This window comes from Trichoplusia ni, chromosome 1 (genome assembly GCF_003590095.1).
Source record: "Trichoplusia ni isolate ovarian cell line Hi5 chromosome 1, tn1, whole genome shotgun sequence".
Lineage (NCBI taxonomy): Eukaryota > Metazoa > Arthropoda > Insecta > Lepidoptera > Noctuidae > Trichoplusia > Trichoplusia ni.
Genome location: NC_039478.1, coordinates 7,881,049 through 7,902,057, shown reverse-complemented (window position 1 = coordinate 7,902,057; position 21,009 = coordinate 7,881,049). Strand labels below are relative to the sequence as shown.

At 35.6% G+C, this 21,009-nt stretch overlaps 2 protein-coding genes across 8 annotated transcripts in view; one reads left to right on the top strand and one right to left on the bottom strand.

Moving 5' to 3' along the window:
- Nucleotides 1–45: 45 nt before the first annotated feature.
- On the bottom strand, nucleotides 46–1,789 carry LOC113493088 (ADP-ribosylation factor 2). The gene is made up of 4 exons (XM_026870909.1): nucleotides 1,571–1,789; nucleotides 1,192–1,454; nucleotides 878–1,003; nucleotides 46–638 (listed from the first exon to the last, which is right to left on the bottom strand). Exons 1-4 carry the CDS (start codon nucleotides 1,635–1,637, stop codon nucleotides 552–554), a joined length of 543 nt encoding a protein of 180 aa, XP_026726710.1. The 5' UTR covers nucleotides 1,638–1,789; the 3' UTR covers nucleotides 46–551.
- Nucleotides 1,790–2,146: 357 nt separating this feature from the next.
- LOC113493021 (probable serine/threonine-protein kinase DDB_G0282963) overlaps nucleotides 2,147–21,009 on the top strand; it is a 29,223-nt gene continuing 10,360 nt past the window's right edge. Inside the window, exons 1-3 of one of the 7 annotated variants that reach the window (XM_026870836.1) lie at nucleotides 2,147–2,296; nucleotides 20,579–20,623; nucleotides 20,729–20,923. In XM_026870836.1, coding sequence (XP_026726637.1) covers nucleotides 2,281–2,296; nucleotides 20,579–20,623; nucleotides 20,729–20,923 — 256 coding nt within the window. In that variant the 5' untranslated portion in view covers nucleotides 2,147–2,280. Of the gene's footprint in view, nucleotides 2,297–11,205; nucleotides 12,674–20,578; nucleotides 20,924–21,009 lie in introns of those variants that run through there. The other 6 variants (XM_026870830.1, XM_026870823.1, XM_026870799.1 and 3 more) reach the window with 6 other exon arrangements.

Sequence of the window (21,009 nt, the reverse complement as noted above, 5' to 3'; positions counted from 1 at the left end):
TTAAATTTTGTAATTTTATGCCAAATTGAATAAAACACTCTCTAAATACATATAATTATTTGACACCTTGAAAGTTTGTTACCACACAAGAATATGAAGAGGCATATACACGAATATTATCAAGTTATAACAATATAAACACTATAGGTGTTTATGATGCAATACCCAAATGATGAGAATATGATCAACAAGTTCTCATTAATACTTCCACATCACCAAACATAACAATGTGAAGTCTACTCAATATATAATGTAAGAAACCAATCAAACTATACTTTGAATGATAAATAGACCATTAAATAACTATATGGGGCCATTTTCACAATATCATTTATATGGCTAGATAATTCTAAATAACTTGCTTCAGCAAAAAATTGTGAAAAAAGCCGGCAGCCTAGTAATATTAAAAAGACATTATTTGTATAATTACATAGAAATTTTCATAGTCTTTTAGGTATTTGTAGGATGACAAACGTTCACAAGTAGAAAGTTGTCAGTCGTTACGGGAATGTTTGTAGATTGTTCCCAGTGACCGTTACCGTGAAAAGTTCTCACTTCTTGGCTAGCTCGTTGGAGAGCCAGTCTAGCCCCTCGTATAGACCCTGTCCCTGTGTTGCACATGTAGCCTGGATGTACCACTGTCAAAAATAATATTGGATTATCACATAATGTCACTTTAAAACTATGTTCAAGATAACAGTATATTTCTTAAGCATTATGTTTGGAATCATTATCAGTACACAAGATGCAATGTATGTATTTTGTGAGTTATTAAGACGTAAGAAGGTAGACAAAATACTTTTTCTTAAAAAAGTACATTTTTAATGCTAGATTTTTTATTTCTGATTACATCCAAATTGAATAAGTTTTTACTCACCCGGCGATTTCTCAAATTGTTTAGATTCAGTGCATTTGTAAGTTCAGCTGCGGTCATAGCATTGGGCATATCTTGTTTATTGGCGAACACAAGGATAACAGCATCTCTTAACTCATCTTCTTTTAGCTGAAATCAAAGTAAAGTGGTTTAATGATACAAATATACAGTATTCTCCAGCATTTACGTTAAATACAGTAAACGAAAATTTTGGGCTTAAGTCTGGACATTTAAGTTTATGGCTAGCTACACCCATTGTAAAACTGACTAGAATTAAACTGGAACACTTCATCTAAATGTACGTAGGTCAAGCTTACCATATTAGCCAGTTCATTTTCGGCTTCAGCTATTCTCTTTGTATCGCTGGAGTCTACCACGAAGATCAATCCCTGAGTGTTCTGGTAGTAATGGCGCCACAGCGGCCTGATTTTGTCTTGACCGCCGACGTCCCATACAGTAAAACTAATGTTTTTGTACTCCACTGTTTCCACGTTGAAACCAATAGTCGGTATTGTGGTCACAATCTCTCCCAGTTTAAGCTTATAAAGTATTGTAGTTTTTCCAGCGGCGTCGAGACCAACTGCAATAAAAAAGATCATTTAAGCCACTTATAAACAAACATTACACGAAAACAATGACGATGGCGTTAAAGTACAGAAATTCTACGCAATCTTCGACCGATGAGCTGTCACTTACCCATAAGGATACGCATTTGTTTTTTGCCAAAAAGCTTAGTAAAAACGCTGGATATTGTTAAACCCATTGTAGATTTTAACACCAAATACCAGGATTAGCAAATCAAGAAACAAAATTTCTAACTTTGAAATGAAAAACACAAATTCTAGAGAATTACAGTACGATGACCATACGCACGTCAACGTTTCCAACTTTTTTTTCTTACAAGTAGTGACGTACCACTTCGACACGTTTAGTTTTACAGACTGAAATTTATTGATTATAAAAGAAGTTCAAAAGTATTTTGTATATTATTCATGATATATTTAACATCATCATTAATTGGTTGCGTACATTACATGTTATGAAAGAATCAATAAAATATAAGTGCACGATTCCGTACTTTAATGATCTGTGTTAAAATGCCTGTTAGTAAGTACATTCTACAAATAAAAAATATCGTTTATAAAGTTTATATTATGTAATGCTTATCAATCAACATTTATTGGATTTCGTTTAAATCAAAGTAAATGACTAACCAATTCATCTATATAATTACTTCCATGGAGAGCTCTAGGACTCTACGAACACTCGGAAGTAAAAATGTCTATGGCACTTTGACATTGAATTTTGACATCACCAATAGGAATCCAAATAGAGTTTTGCTGTCATGCGTCGTCATAGAAACGATTTATTTTAGAAACTTTTCATTTTTTTTGGCCGGAATCGACATGGAGATTTACGAAGGTGAGTTTTTTAAAATATTCTTTGATTTATTGCTGATTTTATTTGTGTCCCGGCAAGTGCAATGTTAGCGCCTTTATTTTAAAATATGCAAAAACAAAAACAGGTTCGCAGTGAAGGATCATTTTATGAATCCTGTTATTAAAAGGACTCGACTCTAGGTATACTAAAAATGTGTTAATTTCTAATAAGTTTTTACTCTCAATTTATCACGTGGTAAAGCTTCATATTTTAAGCTACGAGTCTCAATCTTATTTTAATGTTACAAGATTACACATCGCATTATTTATTTAAACAATATTTTAGTGCCCAAGTAATAAGTAGGTACATGAGCTGTTTATTCGATTAGGAAATTAACATGGCTTGCATATCCAGCAAGTTCCTTGACCTATATAAATTTATACAGAGTGACAGAAACATTGTAATACACACTTGTTTACTGAGCCTTACTTCGCTATTTTTTGGGAGTGTTAAAGCAAGAAATTCCAATGTTCACTTTATTTCATTGACCATTGATCAAAATATCATATCAGTATTAAAATAATGTCAACAAAACATAATGTTGATAAACCGATATTATTGTTGTTTAGATAAATATTTAATAGGAAAACTGTTCAAGGTATGGCACCGCGTACTTACTGCATATTGTATGCTGCATATACTGCATTTTGCACTAAACAAGTTCACCTTGCTCCAAGAGGTTTATTGACGATACTCATAGCTCACGTGTTTTATCGCAATTAAAACAAGAGATCAATCCGCGACTTTTTATGAACAAAAATGTGACCTAGATAATAAGGCTTTACACGCAGGGCATCATCATCCACAAAAAGGAAAGAATTCTCATAAAAAACGTCGTAAATCTTTGAAAAATGTTTTTCAATTTTACGCTTTACCTAGAACTAAACCGCGATAAATAGCTAATAACTTATTAGATATAAGTTAGATATAAATTATTAATAATATCATCTTATTCGACCATCTCGTTTTATTCATAAGTTTATGGCGTGTATCCGAGACAGTATATTCAATTGTTAATTTTTTTCGGTCATTAACAATCATCGCAACACTAACGAGCCTACCAATAAAAAGATCGTTCTCTCGTCTCAATTAGACTCTATTACATAAAGGTTTTATATCGCAATTGACTGAACAGATCTAAAAAAAACGCGATGCAAAACCATATCTATAGTAAGTGCCGTGAAATATCTAGTCTCATTGTTTTCGGCCAGTATAGAGCCGAGAGCCAACCAAGCAAATATGGCAAGTGTTTTATCGCACTTTGTTTGTAAGGACAGTAAATATGCCAAGCCATGGTGCGCAATAGGCCACATTACGTCATGTGTTAAGACTGATCGAGCTTAAGCATTGAGCATTCGTAAATAAACTCAAAACAGCAGGTTGTTTTCTGACGCGCATTTCGAGGTTATTTGATTGATTTCCAAGATGTATTGTGAGTTTAATGAACGAGCTTTGTCCGTAATTAACTCTGTTTGAATTATTTTATGTAATGGCGAACTTTAGCTTTTTACATTGCGTCCGCACCTCCTAGCTTTTTTTGCCTTGTCCTTGCTTCAATCATATCAAACTTTCAAAGTATCGTGTTATATGCATACACAATTAGCAATGCTTTTTGCGGTATTCGCCAAGATATCCGCTTCGAATTATAATCTCATTTAACGAATATGTCCCAAAGAATAATTAAAGTATTACATCATACATCGATTACTAACAACGGTCACTTAATACTAGTTTCATAGCTAAAGATGCCCTTTTGTTTTATTAGTTAAATAAACACCAATGTAAGCAATAAATAAATAATCTCTGAAGAAAAAGACGCATAAACTGAATACAATAAGATGATTTCAACTTCAACAAAACACTTTAGGGAGTACCCAAGAGTGTACAATCGGATTCGGGTCTGAGATGTAGGCGGGCCGGTTTTATTTTAGCCATCCAACTTCACGACGGTTCATTCACTTACATTTTCAATGAATATGTCTTCTTTTGATACTAAAATACCTAGACGTAAAACACAAATTAGCACTTCTTAATTCATGCAAACTTATGCTCAACCTACCTACTTTAAGTAGTTGCACATAGTATACGAGTTTGATATGAATGGTGTTTTCACAGCATATTTGCAATACACCCATAAACGGTACAGGAAATCTTGTTACAAGTTTCCATTATAGTCTTAAAAATGCGTGCCAGAGACCATTCAGCCAGACGCCAGTAGTGGGGCTGTCCGTTTCGTATCTCAAGTGTAACAGATTAAATAGTCAACTTAATGATATTTTATTAAAGTAATACTTTTTGCGCTGAACTCAATTAAAACGTGTAGGCATGATTAATTTACAGAATATAATAAAAACTCGGTGTCACTTTTTTGGCCTTAACCGTCAATCTTTACCGTAGACGGTAATTGTATATCTGTCTAAATATGTTTTTAAATATCAAATGGCTTTCGGAGTTGGTTCCCATTTCCTACATATTAAATTACATGACTACGCAACATTACAAGCTTATAGCTACTGCTTTCAAAAATTACCGTAACTCTACAATTTTTATCCATTTGTCAGCCGATGATTCCTTAAAACAAAACTTCAGCTACTGGTTATAAAGCCATCTTTTAACCGCAAACTGATGACTTTTCGAAGTCTAGGTAATATTTAGCGGCGGTTTTAAATTATAATGTAATTATACCGTAATGGTCCTCATAATTGCGCTCCATGGCTCTTGATCGCGTGTGTGACTTGTACAAAGAGTTTTTTATTTATAGACTTTTGTTAACTTTGACGCAACATGACAAAACAGGGAAGTTAAAAATTGAAAGTTCATAGTCACCAAAAAAAGAGTAAAATACAAATTTAATTAGGACCTCTTTCAAAATGAAATGATCGCTTTTAATTGACACCTACCTGACTTAACAAAATGTGCAACGGTGAGATGTTATTTCGATGATGCAGTATTATTCAAAACCGTATTATAGTGAAATCAGCATATCATTACCCGGAAACATCCACTTCAAATATTAATTTGAAATGTCGTACAAGTTTGCAAAATATTTGCCCCCAACACTACGTGGGGTTTCTAAATCATCTTACAAATTAACCAAAATCACTTGTGAAGCAAAAAGGTACTTATTTTTCTAACTTTCATATTACACAAACATGTACCTATATTATTATCAAATAATAAATCCCACTAATAGCCATCATTTTCAAATCACTTTAAACTTAATAGTTGCGAATAGAGCTCATTCGTGTCCGAACACTATTATTATTTCTCGGCCTTAGCACCTCTCGGCGCCATGGAGTTTATAAAAAAAAAATCTGTATTTTTCTGTTATTAGTATATCAAATTGTATAATATCGTAACGCTTACAATTCTTATGAGAAACGAATGTTATTTGAAACTCTCAATCATGACACGGTGATGTAACGCACTAGATGTTTTCTATTACAATTCTTTCTATAATAGGCCTGTTGACAAAATTTGGAAATATGTTTAAAACTATAGTTTAGTATCTATTTTACCCCAAAAATATAATATTTTTATAAAAATATGCGTTTTACGTATTTATTTTGCGTTTATAAAAATTAATTTCAAATTGACATTTGAAAAGGCCAAGACTGTCATGGCCTCTTGAATGACGTCACACCTCGCGAAACATTGGAGTTTGTATATGTTAGTCAAGGAGATTTTTTAACAAATAATGCATTCCTCTTATTATAAATACTGTGCTTTGGTAAATCCTGATTCCATTATGTATGACACAAACTTTCTATCAATCAACTTAATTAACAACAATAAATTGCTAAGAAAACAAACTAAAAGCACATAAAATAAACTGATCACTTCGGACGAAAATGACAATTGATTGACACTCTATTGAAAGTGACAGCTACAACATTGTTTTGCGAGGCGTGACGTCACTCATCTCTGATTGGTGTTTGAAGTCACGTGGTTGAATGCCTAATTTTACTGATTTTATTTTCCAAAAATATTATTAATCGTATATTATTTTAATAAAAATAATATTTTTTCATTTACTGCATATCATGATTAATCATTAGGAAGTCTAAGCCACCCGATTTATTCTTAGTGGAAACAGGCCTATTATAATCGTACGATTTAAATAATGGTTGTCAAATTTAATATTTTCTTGCAATGATTCCCGTGAATAATCAAAGTTTTTGAAATAGAAAACAGACAGTAATAATTGGTTTACGTACCGTCTGTAATTTGTATTAAATGGTGCATCAACGCCATCAACCTATTTCGTCTTCCATTTATCACTATTAAAGAAGTTTGTCTTTAAACAATGAGTGTTAATAAGCAACGGTTCTTTTCTTGTTGGCCTTCTTTTAGTTTTTAAGCGCATTAATTGTATTTATCGTTACAATTATATGAAGAACTGATTTATTTTGGCGTTAACTGTTCTTTTCTTATTATTTATGCCGCCGTAGCGCAAAGATTTAAAGAATATCTGATAATCTTTCTATTTCTCTAAAATAACAATAATTAAAGACATTATAAATGACAATAGAATTTAAGTTTCGTATATTTGAATCAATAAAAATTAACTGTAGGCTGCTACAATATAAAAGCATTACAAAGAATTTCTCATTACGTCGGTAAACGGTTTTATAAAACGCATTACATTTGAAATCAATACATTTTATCGGAGATCTATAATACATTAAACTTATTATTCTTTATAATCTCACAAATATTATCTAGTTTTCTTTGTTGCAGTCGGCGCAGCTTTCAATTTACTTTCTTGTTTGAACTTTGCGTTGGCTATTACATTCAACAAAACTTTTTTTACTGCTGCCATATTTGAGTCTTTAGATCTTTATCAAAATTTTAAAAGAGTCATGGTTGTAAAATGTCTATAACTTAAAGTAACAAAAAGTATTTGTACAGCACTACTTTTCAACAAGTTTGGTAAAAGTTCCGTAATGGAATGAATAGGTTATATAGGTATATCATAAATCTGCAGTGAAAGTGTTACAATCACGGTAATCTTTGAATCTACATTGTGTTTTGTATGAGATCATATTGTCACCAATGTAATCGGAGGAACGGCCGGATTACCCAGTCTCCAACGTGAACGAACTGTCTCGTACTACGTAGGCTTTGCATCGCCTACACAGGGAAACACCCGATCGAATACTTTTGTGGCCATCAAAATCTTTGTACTGAAGGTCGTGATACATTTTTTTGATCAATGTATTATCCATCTCCTTATCAAAAACAGATACTCTAAGAAGTTAATGTAAGTCTGCAATTGATATTTATTGGTTCGATTCGTGAACCAATTTCGCCATCTGTGTGCAGATGAGAATCAATCATTTGCATTTAAGAACGGCCATCGAGCCCATACTCCGCTGAAACAATCTTGCATCATTCCGTTAATAAACAGTACAATGACTCGCGGCAGCCCTTATCTTAATGTATATGTGGAATCTATACCAAACCATAGTTCTTGTACTTCCATCATTGCTATTGAAGGTCAAACCATTTGGAGCTTTTGTAATAAGTATATACAAACAAATTGAGTCGACATTTAGCTGTTGCAATCAAATAGAAAGTAGCGCATACAGATAAATGTTAACGAAAATGGAAAGAACACAAACACAACTTTCAAAGTTTATTAAAGGAAGTTGTTTAAAATCGTTTCGTAAAGGTATATTTGGTAGAACCTTACATGAAAGCACTATTCTCTTTTCTTTGCTATTTTTTTGGGACATCATAGCATAGTCTAAGTAAGCAAGTGACTCTAATTTTTATTTATACATATTATGTGAATTTCTAATATTATCAACTTATTGACTAAACTATAACACAAGTATCGAATCTTTTGCTATCAAAAAGCTTTCTGAAAACGTTTTACGATAAATTACTTATATCTAATACTCTAATATGCTTTTCGCTAAAAATAAGCAACTATCCACTTGCGCAAACAGACTCAGTTTGAAACATGCCGATCAATAGGAAATTAGCATCATCAATCATGCAGTTCCCTTCTTTTGACCGACATTGCCTTCCGTGAACCGACCTTATTCTTATAAGTAATGCATTAAGTATATCGGTACCTCATACTTGGTTACTTAAATTTTTATAGGCTCGTCGTTTTTTAGGAACAGTAGAGCACAATTTCTGCAATTTCACAATTCGATGCTTGGACATATACTGAGGGGTAACCAACTTATCAATAAACGATACAAGATTAAATTAATTCGCGTTTTAGTGTTGGGGGTTTGTTTCTCACAAAACATCGGAAAGTATTATAATTATACTCTGCCTTGAATTCAATAAAAACTTGTGTGGGTTCACTGGGTTCTGTTTGTCAGTGGGCACAGATGAGACGTCAAAGCAAACAATTCTTATTTGCTCATATTATCCGCAGACAGGTTGGCTACGTTTGATATCTTCATAAAATACTTAACGCTCACTTGCCGCCGTTTTCCGATCTCTAATCGAATATTTATTGCAATAGAGACAATGCAGCTTGTCACTTTACAAATAGAAGTCACGTCTCTGCCATTATTGGCCCGACTGCAAGTCATCTGAACGCGAGAGCATGATAAACCTCGTTAGTCTATTGGTTGTTTGTCAGACAATTTGTTGGCTAGAAAACGGTTTGTAGCATTGAGAATGGTATCGTACTTTCCGACATTCTCATCTTTCAAGTCTTCCTCAGTTTTATATTACGATTAATTTAAAACATCAGCGCCCACACACATGCTTACTGTTTTCGGAACTTGGACACCTGTTGCATGATACACACTTGAGTAAATTATTTTTGTTACGACATAATTCATGGTAACTTTGCCATGCCCTTCAGTGTCAACAGTTCTAGTCGGCCTACGCATTCGTACTAGAACAGCACATCCATTTTATGTGTATTCTATCTATTGCATTATTAGTGTCCAGGTTGTCATAGAATATTAACACATTCCACGCAAGCAACAGCCTTGAAATATGCTAATAGTGGTGAGTCGTTAACTTATAAAGTGCATGTTCATGTAAGATACATGTTAGAGTATACTTTGATTTTGTAGCACTGTCATAAATTGCAAGTTAAACTTGGAAACTTGAATTACCTGTTTGCCCTAAATAGCCCTTTTTTCAATTTTTTGTACGGAATTTGATTTAAAACATTTTTCTCGATTATTAAGAAATGTTATTTATACATTTTTAATTTAAACATCACCCTCCTCTCCCATCCATTTTTCCATGGAACCTTTTAAATTGCTTTGCACTAAAATAGTTATTTCATAAATTGACCTGCGTTTCCTGTGTCTAAAATACGTTTGCTATATTTAATCTAGTTGTTACTTTCACTGTGATCCTTGCCCGCTGTCAATCCGATCGTTGTATTTTTGTCATCAGTTACATAACGAGCTTAAGACGACAGGCACATTTGTTGGTTCATTGTGAAACAAGTCTATTGTTTTATCTGGACTTTCAATCTGGGCTTAGCCGTGACTGCCGTGAGTGACTCAGTTACATCAGGCCCTTGTTTTGAGTGTCAAATGACAATAATGGGTCACAAACAGGTTTAGAAACTGCTGCTACACCTCGTGCCCGTTTCGGGCATATGATTCAACTGAATAACGTATACCGTTTCGCACATGTACCTACATGTGTACCACATAATCTTTACTCCTATTTGATAATACTAGTGTGGTTCAAACAGTATAATTCCCTTATTTTATAACTTTATTTATTTCAAATGCTATACAAAGGCGTCGTTATTTTGTTTTGAACGAAGGCAACCCACGTAGTCTATTCAAATTGTATGTGACACGTTACCGTTATGTCCTCAAACTATTGATCTGTCTCGGCTTTGGTCGTATCAAATTCGCTTGTCTCACTTTGTTGCGGGCTGTGGTCAAATCTGGATATAATCTGTACATTGCCATGTGGTAATTGACACCAATAGGTAGACAACAAAAGACATTTGTTACATCTTCAACAGTTGCGATGTGTGCAATTGTCGGATGTTATTGACTTTCTAATGTTTAATTGTATATCCGTGTCTCTTTATATGTACACATTTTATTGGCCATTATATTGTAGGTTTCCAAAAATGTTGATGTGTCGGTCCTCGGTCGGGATGCGCAGCCGAGTGGAGACAGCGCAGCGGTCCGACCGACGCGCGTCATTGCGCACTATTATGCTCTCAGAAATCGGCAATGAATTATTAAACTCTCCCTCCTTTTCCTTTGCCAAGCCTAGAGTTGTTGACCTGCTCCGAGGTCCACTAACCAAGCTTTATTAATAAATATTTAGATGCATCTTCTATGATGTTTGGTGATTCGTTACTGTAATGTACTATATTTTTTACCATGTATACTAACCAAGCAAATTCATTTGAGTATAGCTAGCCCCCTTCCAATTGACGCAGAATCTTTATTTAGTAACTCCAATAACTAATTCATTGTAACATTTTAATTATTATTATGTCTGAAATATAGCACGATCTCGTAGATGCGATATTAATGTATTTTATTGCTGCCTATTAAACTGTACGATATTACAAATCTTAAAGTTTGTTACGCATGAAATTTAATTGTTATTCACATGAGTATCGTGTTGAATGTGATTTGCAAATAGTTTCAAAGTGTTAACAACATTTCGTAACCGGCGCTCCTCGCGTTTTGGTGAAGTAAACCAAACAAAGTCTGTTGAAGCTAACTCTGTCACAACTATGTGTGATTGGTTTACAACCAAACATATTTCACTGTGTAAACGATCATGTTTGTATTGCAAATTTGGAGAGCAAACAAGATTCAAGTCTATGCACTGTCTTTAGAAATAATCGCAGTTTTATAATAATGAGTGTAAAGTTGATTTTCCTTACTATCAAAATTGCGTTTTACAAACGTCGCTTGAATTTGGAAAGGATAATCACAACTGGCTTCACTATTAGGTACAGGTGCGTCTTTAATGTAGAAAATTAAATTATATGCTCCACGCGAAAATAAGGAAGCAATTCTCAACAGGACTAATTTAACTGTCTCAAAGAGGATGCGTTATGTTTCCGTTAATGACGTCGTGTCTAAAGTGCTCGTAATTATGGTCCCGACTCTTAGACGAAAAGTATCCCCAATCTCATTACTTTAATTTTAATTGTTTGCTAGAAATGACTACATGTGCATGTGATGTTATTCCATATTAAAAATCGTTTCACAAATAATGGCACTTCACTAATTTCCCTGAATGGCATTGGGAGTCCCATGATTTTTTGCTCCTTTTGTCCCGCTTCCACTGCCCGAACCTTCAGTATCCTTATTTCTCTCGCACCCCTTCCTGATTTATACCTAGTCCGAGCCCATTATCCCGATTTGAATCGTCGCTCTTCCCGAAAGTGCCATTCGTTAAATTCCATTTTTAAAAGAAGTCGGCGGATACGTCGCCTCCGGTGTTGTCACCACTGCGTCGGCCGGTATAACCAAATATTGCTAACGAGTACCATGCATTTCTCCGGTTGATTGAATTCCAACGGAAATGGGATTCTGTAACGGAAGGGGACTCAAAGTCTGACAATTTTTGTGTCAGTGTAGCGTATACCGGTCAAGCTCTCTATTATTCTCATGTGTTGCGCGTGCGCCGGCCGCGTGTTTAGTTGCGTTCGAAGCACGACCAAGAATAGGCGTCCCAGTGATGGTTCCCGCCTGAAAGATTTATCTTAACAATTCAATCGTTATATGTGAGCGAACGGCCTGTTAAGCAATACTGTTGTGCGGTTCTTATTTGTTTCGACTATCACTTTATTACTTGTGGATCATATCTTGTTTATGAACGGAATAAAAAAAACTTTAGTACTCCGCTAGAGTCACGGCTGTAAAGTTGTGCGCGTAAATATGTTTAACGTATAAATATGTTTATACGCGTTATCATCTAATGTGGGCTTGCATATTGATAGCAAGTGATAAGCAAAGTTACAAGATAACCAAAACGGGAATGGAAGTGTTTATTTTGTTAAAAATTTGCCTGCACTTATAAGTTAGTGCTAGTGTTTTTCCCTGCAATAAGCGGTTATGCTTCAGTAAAGTCATTAAGTGAAGAGTTTGAACGTTTTGTAGTGTTAAATGTAATATACGTATGAGTGATGCGTCTGCGCGCCGGTGCAAGTGTTACGTTAGGACTATTTTCGTAGCACGGAAATAAGAGCGGCAAAAGGAGCAAAAAGTCGAGATCAACTGAAAAACTTTAGGACGTAGTGTCGAATGTATTTTTGTCGGTTGTAAACTGATGTCTACAGCACTTGTGTGATATTGGTGTAAAAGCCGTGAAAGGATATACTGAAAATGAAGAAAAGAACCTTATCCAAACTCAAGTCTATCTTCGGATCCAAGAAAGGTAAAAAAATTACTTAATTATTTTACAAGTGAATATTACCATGAATTCATCAATTAAAATGATACTTTATCTTGAAGGCTTTCTACGAAACTGTCCAGATACATTTTGAAATGTCAAGGCATATTTATAGTGCGCGGTATTAAAAGATGTAAGAACCGTAATTATATCATTCAATTAATATGCATTAATTTGAAATGATTGCTTTGTATTGTGATTTCAAATTATAATTACCTTTTTTTCGAATCCATAATGATAATATCGATTCGTTTTTTTTTTCTGTCATCACAATATCGTTTTTCTAATCTTGGAATGTAAAAGAAAGAATGCATGAAACTGTAAGACATGTACCTAGTATGAATTTATGAGTAGTATGTGCCGGCATTTCTTTACGCAAGTACGCAGCTGGTACAACTGTCACATTTTTTATTGTGCATTCCGTGTGACCCTGTTTGCGAACAGCTGCTCCTTGATTTTTAACAACAAACGTGCCGATGTAATAATAAAGTTCCCGCGGTATCTTCTGGTGGGGTAAATGATGGGCGGTGCATTTAATAATATCGTAACGGTCTCTCCCAGCATCGCTATCTCAACTTTGCCCTTTCGAGGTGCTTCATTTAAAACGTGCAACAGCATTGACATGTTTAAATAACTTTTAACTTTCGAGTTTTAGGACTACCCACTAACAAACATTCGCTTACGTCATTAATTGATAAAAACTTGAATTATCGTCGTGTTTAGTTAGTTTATTCTAAGAATCATCGTAAACCACAATTATGTTAATGATGATAAAAACATTAATTTTTACCCGTCCGTTAAACAAAACCTTGAACACAAGAAGTGACTTAACATAAACGTAGGTACTATTAGTCTAGGCACAATACAATACTGATAAGCACGTGGTAACCGCGTCGTCTGCGAATACTGAAACAACTGCTACTTGCTTACTGTGTGTTTCGAGTTCAGTGTTTGAGATAATGTTCACCGTGTTACTTGTTTGTGTCCATTTTAAAACTGTTTAAAACTCCATCATGTTGTGTGGTTTTAGGATACGCAAGAAAAAAAGTAAGTTTCATTACGAAATGCTTACGACATCTGTTTTTTAGTGTAATTATTTCGTAATTAATTTGCAATGTGGCCTCTAACTTGTTTTTTTTCGTCGTAATAATAGTAATCAAAGAGTCATTTTTATAACGTTTTTTAGTTAGATTGTTAATATTTTGTCGTGTGTTTATTATTCGTCTGTCTTTCAGTGCTAATATCTTAACGACAACAGTAGAATCGGCCATTGTTTGTATTGGACCTATGTTCGTTTCCGTGGGAATTTCATTAAGTGTGTATTCCTCGACAAATTGTTAGATATAATCTAGCTCCCATATCACTAGGATTGTCTCCATGCATGTTTCACACTATGTGAATCTTCGCTAGATTACTCTCTTAAGTATTTTGATAAGTTTTCAATGAAACTGTTAAGATGAAAGTTGGTGATTGACTTAAATGTTCTACATAGAAACTACAAACCTATGACATTGTGGTTGGCTGTCATGCGGTTAATAACTGTATTGAGCGTTGTATTTAATCTACCTAGCAACATGCGGGTTAAATGTCACTTGCCGTTAGTTATTGTATTGTTCTCAAGGCATTAAATAACAACTTTATTTTTCTCGTGCTTTGTAACCTGTAACTAGCTTCTCCTTCTTTTCGTGTCGAGGATTTTCATCAAATCTAATTAGCCCATAAGATAGTAAAATTAACTCCATTGATGTTGTATCATGACGTAACTGCATGTGTATAAATATAATCTTATTTGAATTCGTTAAATATCAATAAAACGCAATTGCTAAATGTTATGTCTTCATGTAAGTTTACGGCATGCATGATCAAATACCTCGTCTCGAGAAAACATACATACCAAAGTATGTAGTGCAATGAAACCAAATGACGTGGTTGTGAAATTTCAATTCAATAATATTTTCGCTGAGACGCGACGATATCGCGGTATTCGGTACAATTCCGACAAGATACTTGAGATCACGATATTAGTTTTCAACATCGTCTGTGATACAGAATCGGAGCAACGCAACACCGGCCGCCGCCGCTCAGCGTGAAGATACAACAGATTTCTATTTGTTTATTGATGCAACGCCTTCAGAAATATCATTAATTCTACTTTCACTGATTGCTCTTAGTTTATTATTATTCAACTTGATCAAGTGCTTGAGATTGTTAAGATAATTCTAAATCGAAACATTGAGCCCTCGAATAAATAAAAAAAACACAAACTTGTAAACATATTCAAACGTCCTTCACGATTAAGTTGAGCTGTCAAAAACATCAGATAAACAGGTTTCGGGGAATTTATCCGCGTGAGACATAAATATCAATTTTAATTATATTTTGACTTAACGACTGCCTACTACTGCTTTTCATATCGATATTCATCATTACTATAGATAACTTATTGATCTGAATGTTCGACTTTTTGTGATTGAAATGTTATGCGCCGAACTATCTTGACCTTTATTTACGTGAGAGGCGTGAAAACACAGAGTACACTCACACGTTATCTTGCTCGAGTCTACTCTGTTTGCATACGTTAATTCTCACGGCTATAACATAACCTTTGGTACGAAAGTGTGTGGTATGTTCTAAAGCTTCGCTCGTTATATTTCTTTCGTGCAAGTGAACGCTGCGGTCACTTTCATTCCCATGTCAAACAACTTCGTGAGCCGCTCTAAGGCTGCAAATTAGTCAACAATACGTGTGGAGGAGTACCCGTCAAATTAGACCACTCATCGCAACTTGATGGCACTCATTTCTTCTGAATTTCTAAAGTCGTGAGCATCATCAACATCTTCATATTGCGCTATCATGTAAAGGTTTTCGTGTGCACAATTCACAATGAATTATGTTAACAACCATTAATCATCGATTCTCTTCACGTAGCTCGTCGTATTCCGAAGTAGGCACCTGCTGGTGTAAATGATCACTACATGACACGATAATTTTGAATACAACGGTAATGGTAAAAACGTTGGCTCCTCCATGTAAGTAATCTTCGGCCGCAATGTTTGCTCACTTAGGAAGTAATTTCGTGCTTTATTGCATTCTTCACGCGATTTGTGGCTCATAATTAAAGTTCATAGCGTAGACACGCTTTCTTCATCTATGATGAAAATTATTACATTATCTAATATTTACTCTTATGAATAGATCTTTTCTTTGGACACATTTTGAAATTTAATTCGACATGGTATTACCGGTTTAATCGTGACACGTTTGTGTTGGTCGGATATTGTATGCCATTAGACATCTTCCGGTTAGTGGGGCTAACTGCATATTAATCTTGATCTTCAACCGAAAAGTTAAACTTACATAAGCACGAAACATTCTTCTAAAACTGAGTCAAATGTCGGCATGATAAAATGTAATGTCGTAAAGTAACTACCAGAACTCTTTTTATCCTAGGGCAAAAGTCACATCTTTAAAAATAATTCATTTGAGAACCCAAGTTCAGCTTGCTTAGAAATTATCTACTTACAAGCCTTATGCTTACATTATCATATTAAACAATAATAACTCGTTATACAACATTCTAAAACGGATCACAACAATCCGGATTTCGTACTCAAAACTCCGTATCTTAACACATTGCTTTGCAGTGAACTTGAGAAGGTTCACGAGCTTGGCAAGACGATGACCCCCCATACAAATACCTCCGGGTTCCGTGCCACGAAATCTGTGCCAGGCCGCGACTAGTACCGTGTCACCCTAGTGAGCCCTAGTCCCTCAGCAAACAGCACATCCGCTACCTGTATCCACACCCTCCAATAAAAGGAAAATCAACAATAGCGCTCCTAATTGGTGATTAATACTAAGTGAATCAGAAATTATATTCCAAAGACCCTTACTAATAGTATCGGGGATCTAAGACAATAAAATGTTAACTATTTTTAGTACTACCTCATTAACATGCGGAAGTACAAGTAATTGGGGTTGCAAGCAAGTTAATCGAATATCAAACAATTTATGTGATCATGTTCTTCTAAGCGATAGTTGAAGGTATGTAGGCCGGCTCGCGTCGCACTCGCAATTATGTTTGCTGAACAAGACGTGGTAGATAAGCGTCATTTTATACATAACGCTGAAACTATTTTAGGAAATGTATGCTTACCGCTATCAAGATAACTTGCATAGGGGTTGCATTGTTTACTAACTTATCATTGTTCCTGCTTAGCCGAGCCACTCTATGCATCGTACTTAAAAGTGTTTTATTTACAACAGTGATTACAAGTAGTCTACCGCATTCTTTATCGAAGTTCATCGTTTGCTTTCCGCTCATTACTTGTTCTGAATCCTTTGATGTAGTACGAGTGTCGGCGTTGCCGGCATGCCGGCAGACAGCGGCCCGCTTGTTAACAGCCTCTGCGTTAAATAAAACTCGTATCAATTTGTGTTCATGGCACGCGTCGAGTAACCCGCACAGAATATAGGATTTACACTCTTTAATATTGGGAACGACAAACATCTTCTCAGAAAGGTTAACATTTGTGAATTCTTTTGACGGTCTCTGAATTTTAAGTGGATTTTTTGATTATTCGCCACTTGACCTTGGATTTCGAGGATGTTAGTCTGTCGTGGGACCAATATATTATCATGTAAGTAAGTGGTTTACAACATCGCTTCAGGATATTATTTTCACACTTTAACGTCACTATCAATTGTATATGAAACACCATTCCGACTTTATCACAACGTGTTCATATTTACATTCAGTCAATCAACTCTCCCACCGCATTCTAAGTTCCTTCGTATGAAGCTAACATTGAAACTTTCAGTATGTACAAACCACGCACTATATTCGTCATCATTTAGCTTCCGTAAGACGTTTGAACTTATAAAAAAGGATACCAAAAATAAAAACAGTAATGGCGTAGTCATCCGGTTTCTCCTAAACTATCAAGATGTGCCTATTTTAAAAGTGGAGAACTGTTTCACTGAGGCCGACTAAAGGCAATTAGTAGTCGGTTCATGCGTGCTACTTGAATGCCCTCGAACGGGATGCGCCAGCGCAGCGCTGCTGAGTTCAGCCACCCGGCCGACTGCCTGCCGCCGCTTGCGCCTGCTCCTCTTATCGATAGCCGGTATTTATGATTAATTGCACATAAAATACAACCCTTGTTTGTGTTAACACGGACGGATTAAGATTTGTTTATTATGACTGAACTACACTCAGTTTGTTTTCATTATTAATGCAGCCAACAGGATAATGTATAACTTCGTAAAGGGTTTCAAGTGTTATAACTTATCACAACAATCAATGTTAAAACCATGACCTTTTTATTAGTTATTCCGCGATATTCTAGGCAACTGCATTATTATATGAAGTAACACGTACTCGTACCTAGTCTACGTAATTAACTACCATGGAGGAACCTATTTCCCACATAAGTCCACAAACAATTGCTTGTAAGGCATTAAAATAAATGTTGGTTTAAGTCGGTGTGTAAATGCGACACTCGACAATTTGTTTCTGCTTCCAGTAATTAAAGACTCACCGATTTATGAAGCAGTTAATTGCCTGGATTCCCAGGAATTCATTTGATATATATTTTTAGTCTTAGCCAGGATCAAATTGTATACTAATTTTTATTATTACTACAAAGTACAAATTAAACAAGAAAATTATTTGATGACTTAGGGCCCAAAAATGATTTCTGTTAAAAAGCTAGACAAAGTTTTTTGCGTTAGTCAATTTAAATTTAGTCAAAGTTAATTATCTGTAAAATAAAAACGTGAAGTTCAGTGTTGCGTTTATTTATAATTAACTTGTTTTTATGAATAGAAGTTATGTGCGATGTTCATGAAGTAGATCACAATTATAGTGTTCATTAAACCATAAAAGAATCTTTGAACATCTACACTCTGTAGTCCCGTTCCGTTGCACTTCGAAGTACCGACAGTTTCAACTTGGAAAAAAGTAAGGAATTCTATACGGTCTGCCTCCTTAGCTCATCAATAACCTCAGGTTCAATCTTCATTGAAAATTACTCATTTATCGAGTTTCTAATATTCGGCATTCATTTTCGCCGGATACAACTGAATTCCAATTATTTGTTTGAAACAATGTTTGGAAACAAAATTTAGTAACATTTTACGAATATTGTTTGTTTATAGAGGTCCACAACCTCATAAACATGCTACACTTCATTACGATTAACAGACATGCGCAGTTTAGCCTCACCGCCACAAAGCTTCGCATATCGGTATGGTTCATCCGCCGGTTTGTAAGCAATATGTCCTTTATGAGTTACATAAAACCTCAATACCGGTTGACGTATCAATGAAACCGGAATATTAATGGTATACGAATATGATTACGAAAGGAAGCGGCCGTTTAAACACTTAGAATTAATTGACACTCGCTGTGAACTTGATCAAGGTGGATGCGTATACGATAGTGTGTACGATGAACTACGTTTTATTATTTGCTTCGGTTTATTCGCTGAGCTTGTCTGGAGAGATGACAATTAAATTAAAGCGGCTCGTACTATCCTTTATCTCTGTTGTTTTAGGTCAAGTGTCCCCTCTTCATCACTGCCCACGCAAGTTTTACCGTTGTCGCCTTTGCAGGGTAATTCGCTCTTGTGAAACGTATTCCCAACCTAGTACAATGCTGGCGACATTTAGGGGAACATTTTTAGTTGGCTATAGTTTGCGTGACCTAGGTAGTAATTTAACTAATCAATATACAGGTTGTGGTCGGCTGGCTTGCGTCATGTTTACATGTTATTCGCCCTTGCATAGGTTTGTCGATGAATGAAGCCGTTTTTAAAGGTACTGAGTTTTGAAATAATTACTATAACACTTGAGAAAAATTGTCATAGCCTTGAAATGGTAGCTAAAGATTATAGTCACGAATCCAGCCATTGAATGTATCTTAGAAACGCGTTTTAAGCATTAATTCTACACTTAACGGGTTTTCAATTCGTAATATTATTGCGCTGTCACAACTTCGACTACTCACTGCTAATAATACGTATCTTCATATTTTGCATCCTAAAGTTTATTAGTTAATATAAATACAAAATTCTTACGACCCAAATGTCAAATCTAAAGAAACTTAAAGAAACATTTATGTTTTAACATTACTATTTTACGTAATACGTATAGATTGTAAATACTCAACTATTTGTATAGTCCTGAGTATTATTGATTGGCATTGCAAAAGTCTTAACGTGCGATTAACTTATGTATGAGAAAGGTAAACGAAGTGTATGAAGTAAATAAACTACATTAAACAATAAGCAACATCTTGATAGTTATTATAGCAATAATATTGTGAGTCCCACTTACAATAGCAAGCTGTACTTACATGTTGACTTGTTACATTTTAAATAAGGTGACCCATAAGCCAAGTAGAAACTATAGAAACGATAACCACAGAATTAAGTATAGTTGTACGGAAGTCTACATGGGCACTAACAATACCCCTTTTAGGCGTGCCCCATGTTTGCTGTTTATCTTGGCACTGCCGGGACAGTGCCGTTAGGCTATTAAGCCTTAATACCCTCTTTCTACAACTTAAATCACTATTAAGTACTAACGACATCGACCTTTGGTGTACCCTTTGCTGTAGAGATATCACCAAGGATCGTTGACCACCCGTAATTTATTATGTTGGTGTGCTACCTGGTGTCGAGATAGTGTTTGTTATATTATTTTCGTTTCGTTCATTCTGAATTCTATTAGGCCGCACTACGGCTGAACGGCCGTGAATTTTTTAACTAGCCAGTCTTTGTGAGTAAAGGAAACTGGAGGCGGCCACACTGACGCATTTTCCCGCGTCTGAGTTTAAAACTCGGAAGTGTAATGATGATACTAAGGAAAATTTCTTATTCTTTCCAGGCAAAAAGCAACTTCAACAAGAGCAATCTTCGAAGTCTTCACGTTCGCCGTCACCGGAACCGGCGGGGGCGGCGTCCCCGGTTCCCGGCATCAATGGCGAATCGTTCCGGCCGATCCTGAGAACGCCGCCGCCGAGCCGGGCCGGGCCGCCGCCCTCGCCGCCGGTGCCCACGCACCCCGTGGCCCCCGTAGCCCCGGAACCCGCCGCGCCACTGCCTCTCATGCCATGCGCCGTCTGCGGCCGAACCTTCGTGCCGCAGTCGCTGGCCAAACACGTCAAAATATGTGAAAAGATGACAGTTAAGAAGAGGAAAACTTTCGACTCCTCAAGACAGAGGCGTGAAGGTATGTTTTACAGTTTTTACATGACAGACTATACTCTCTCAAAATATCAATCGACAAAGCATTCGGCGTGTGAATTAGGCAGGCGT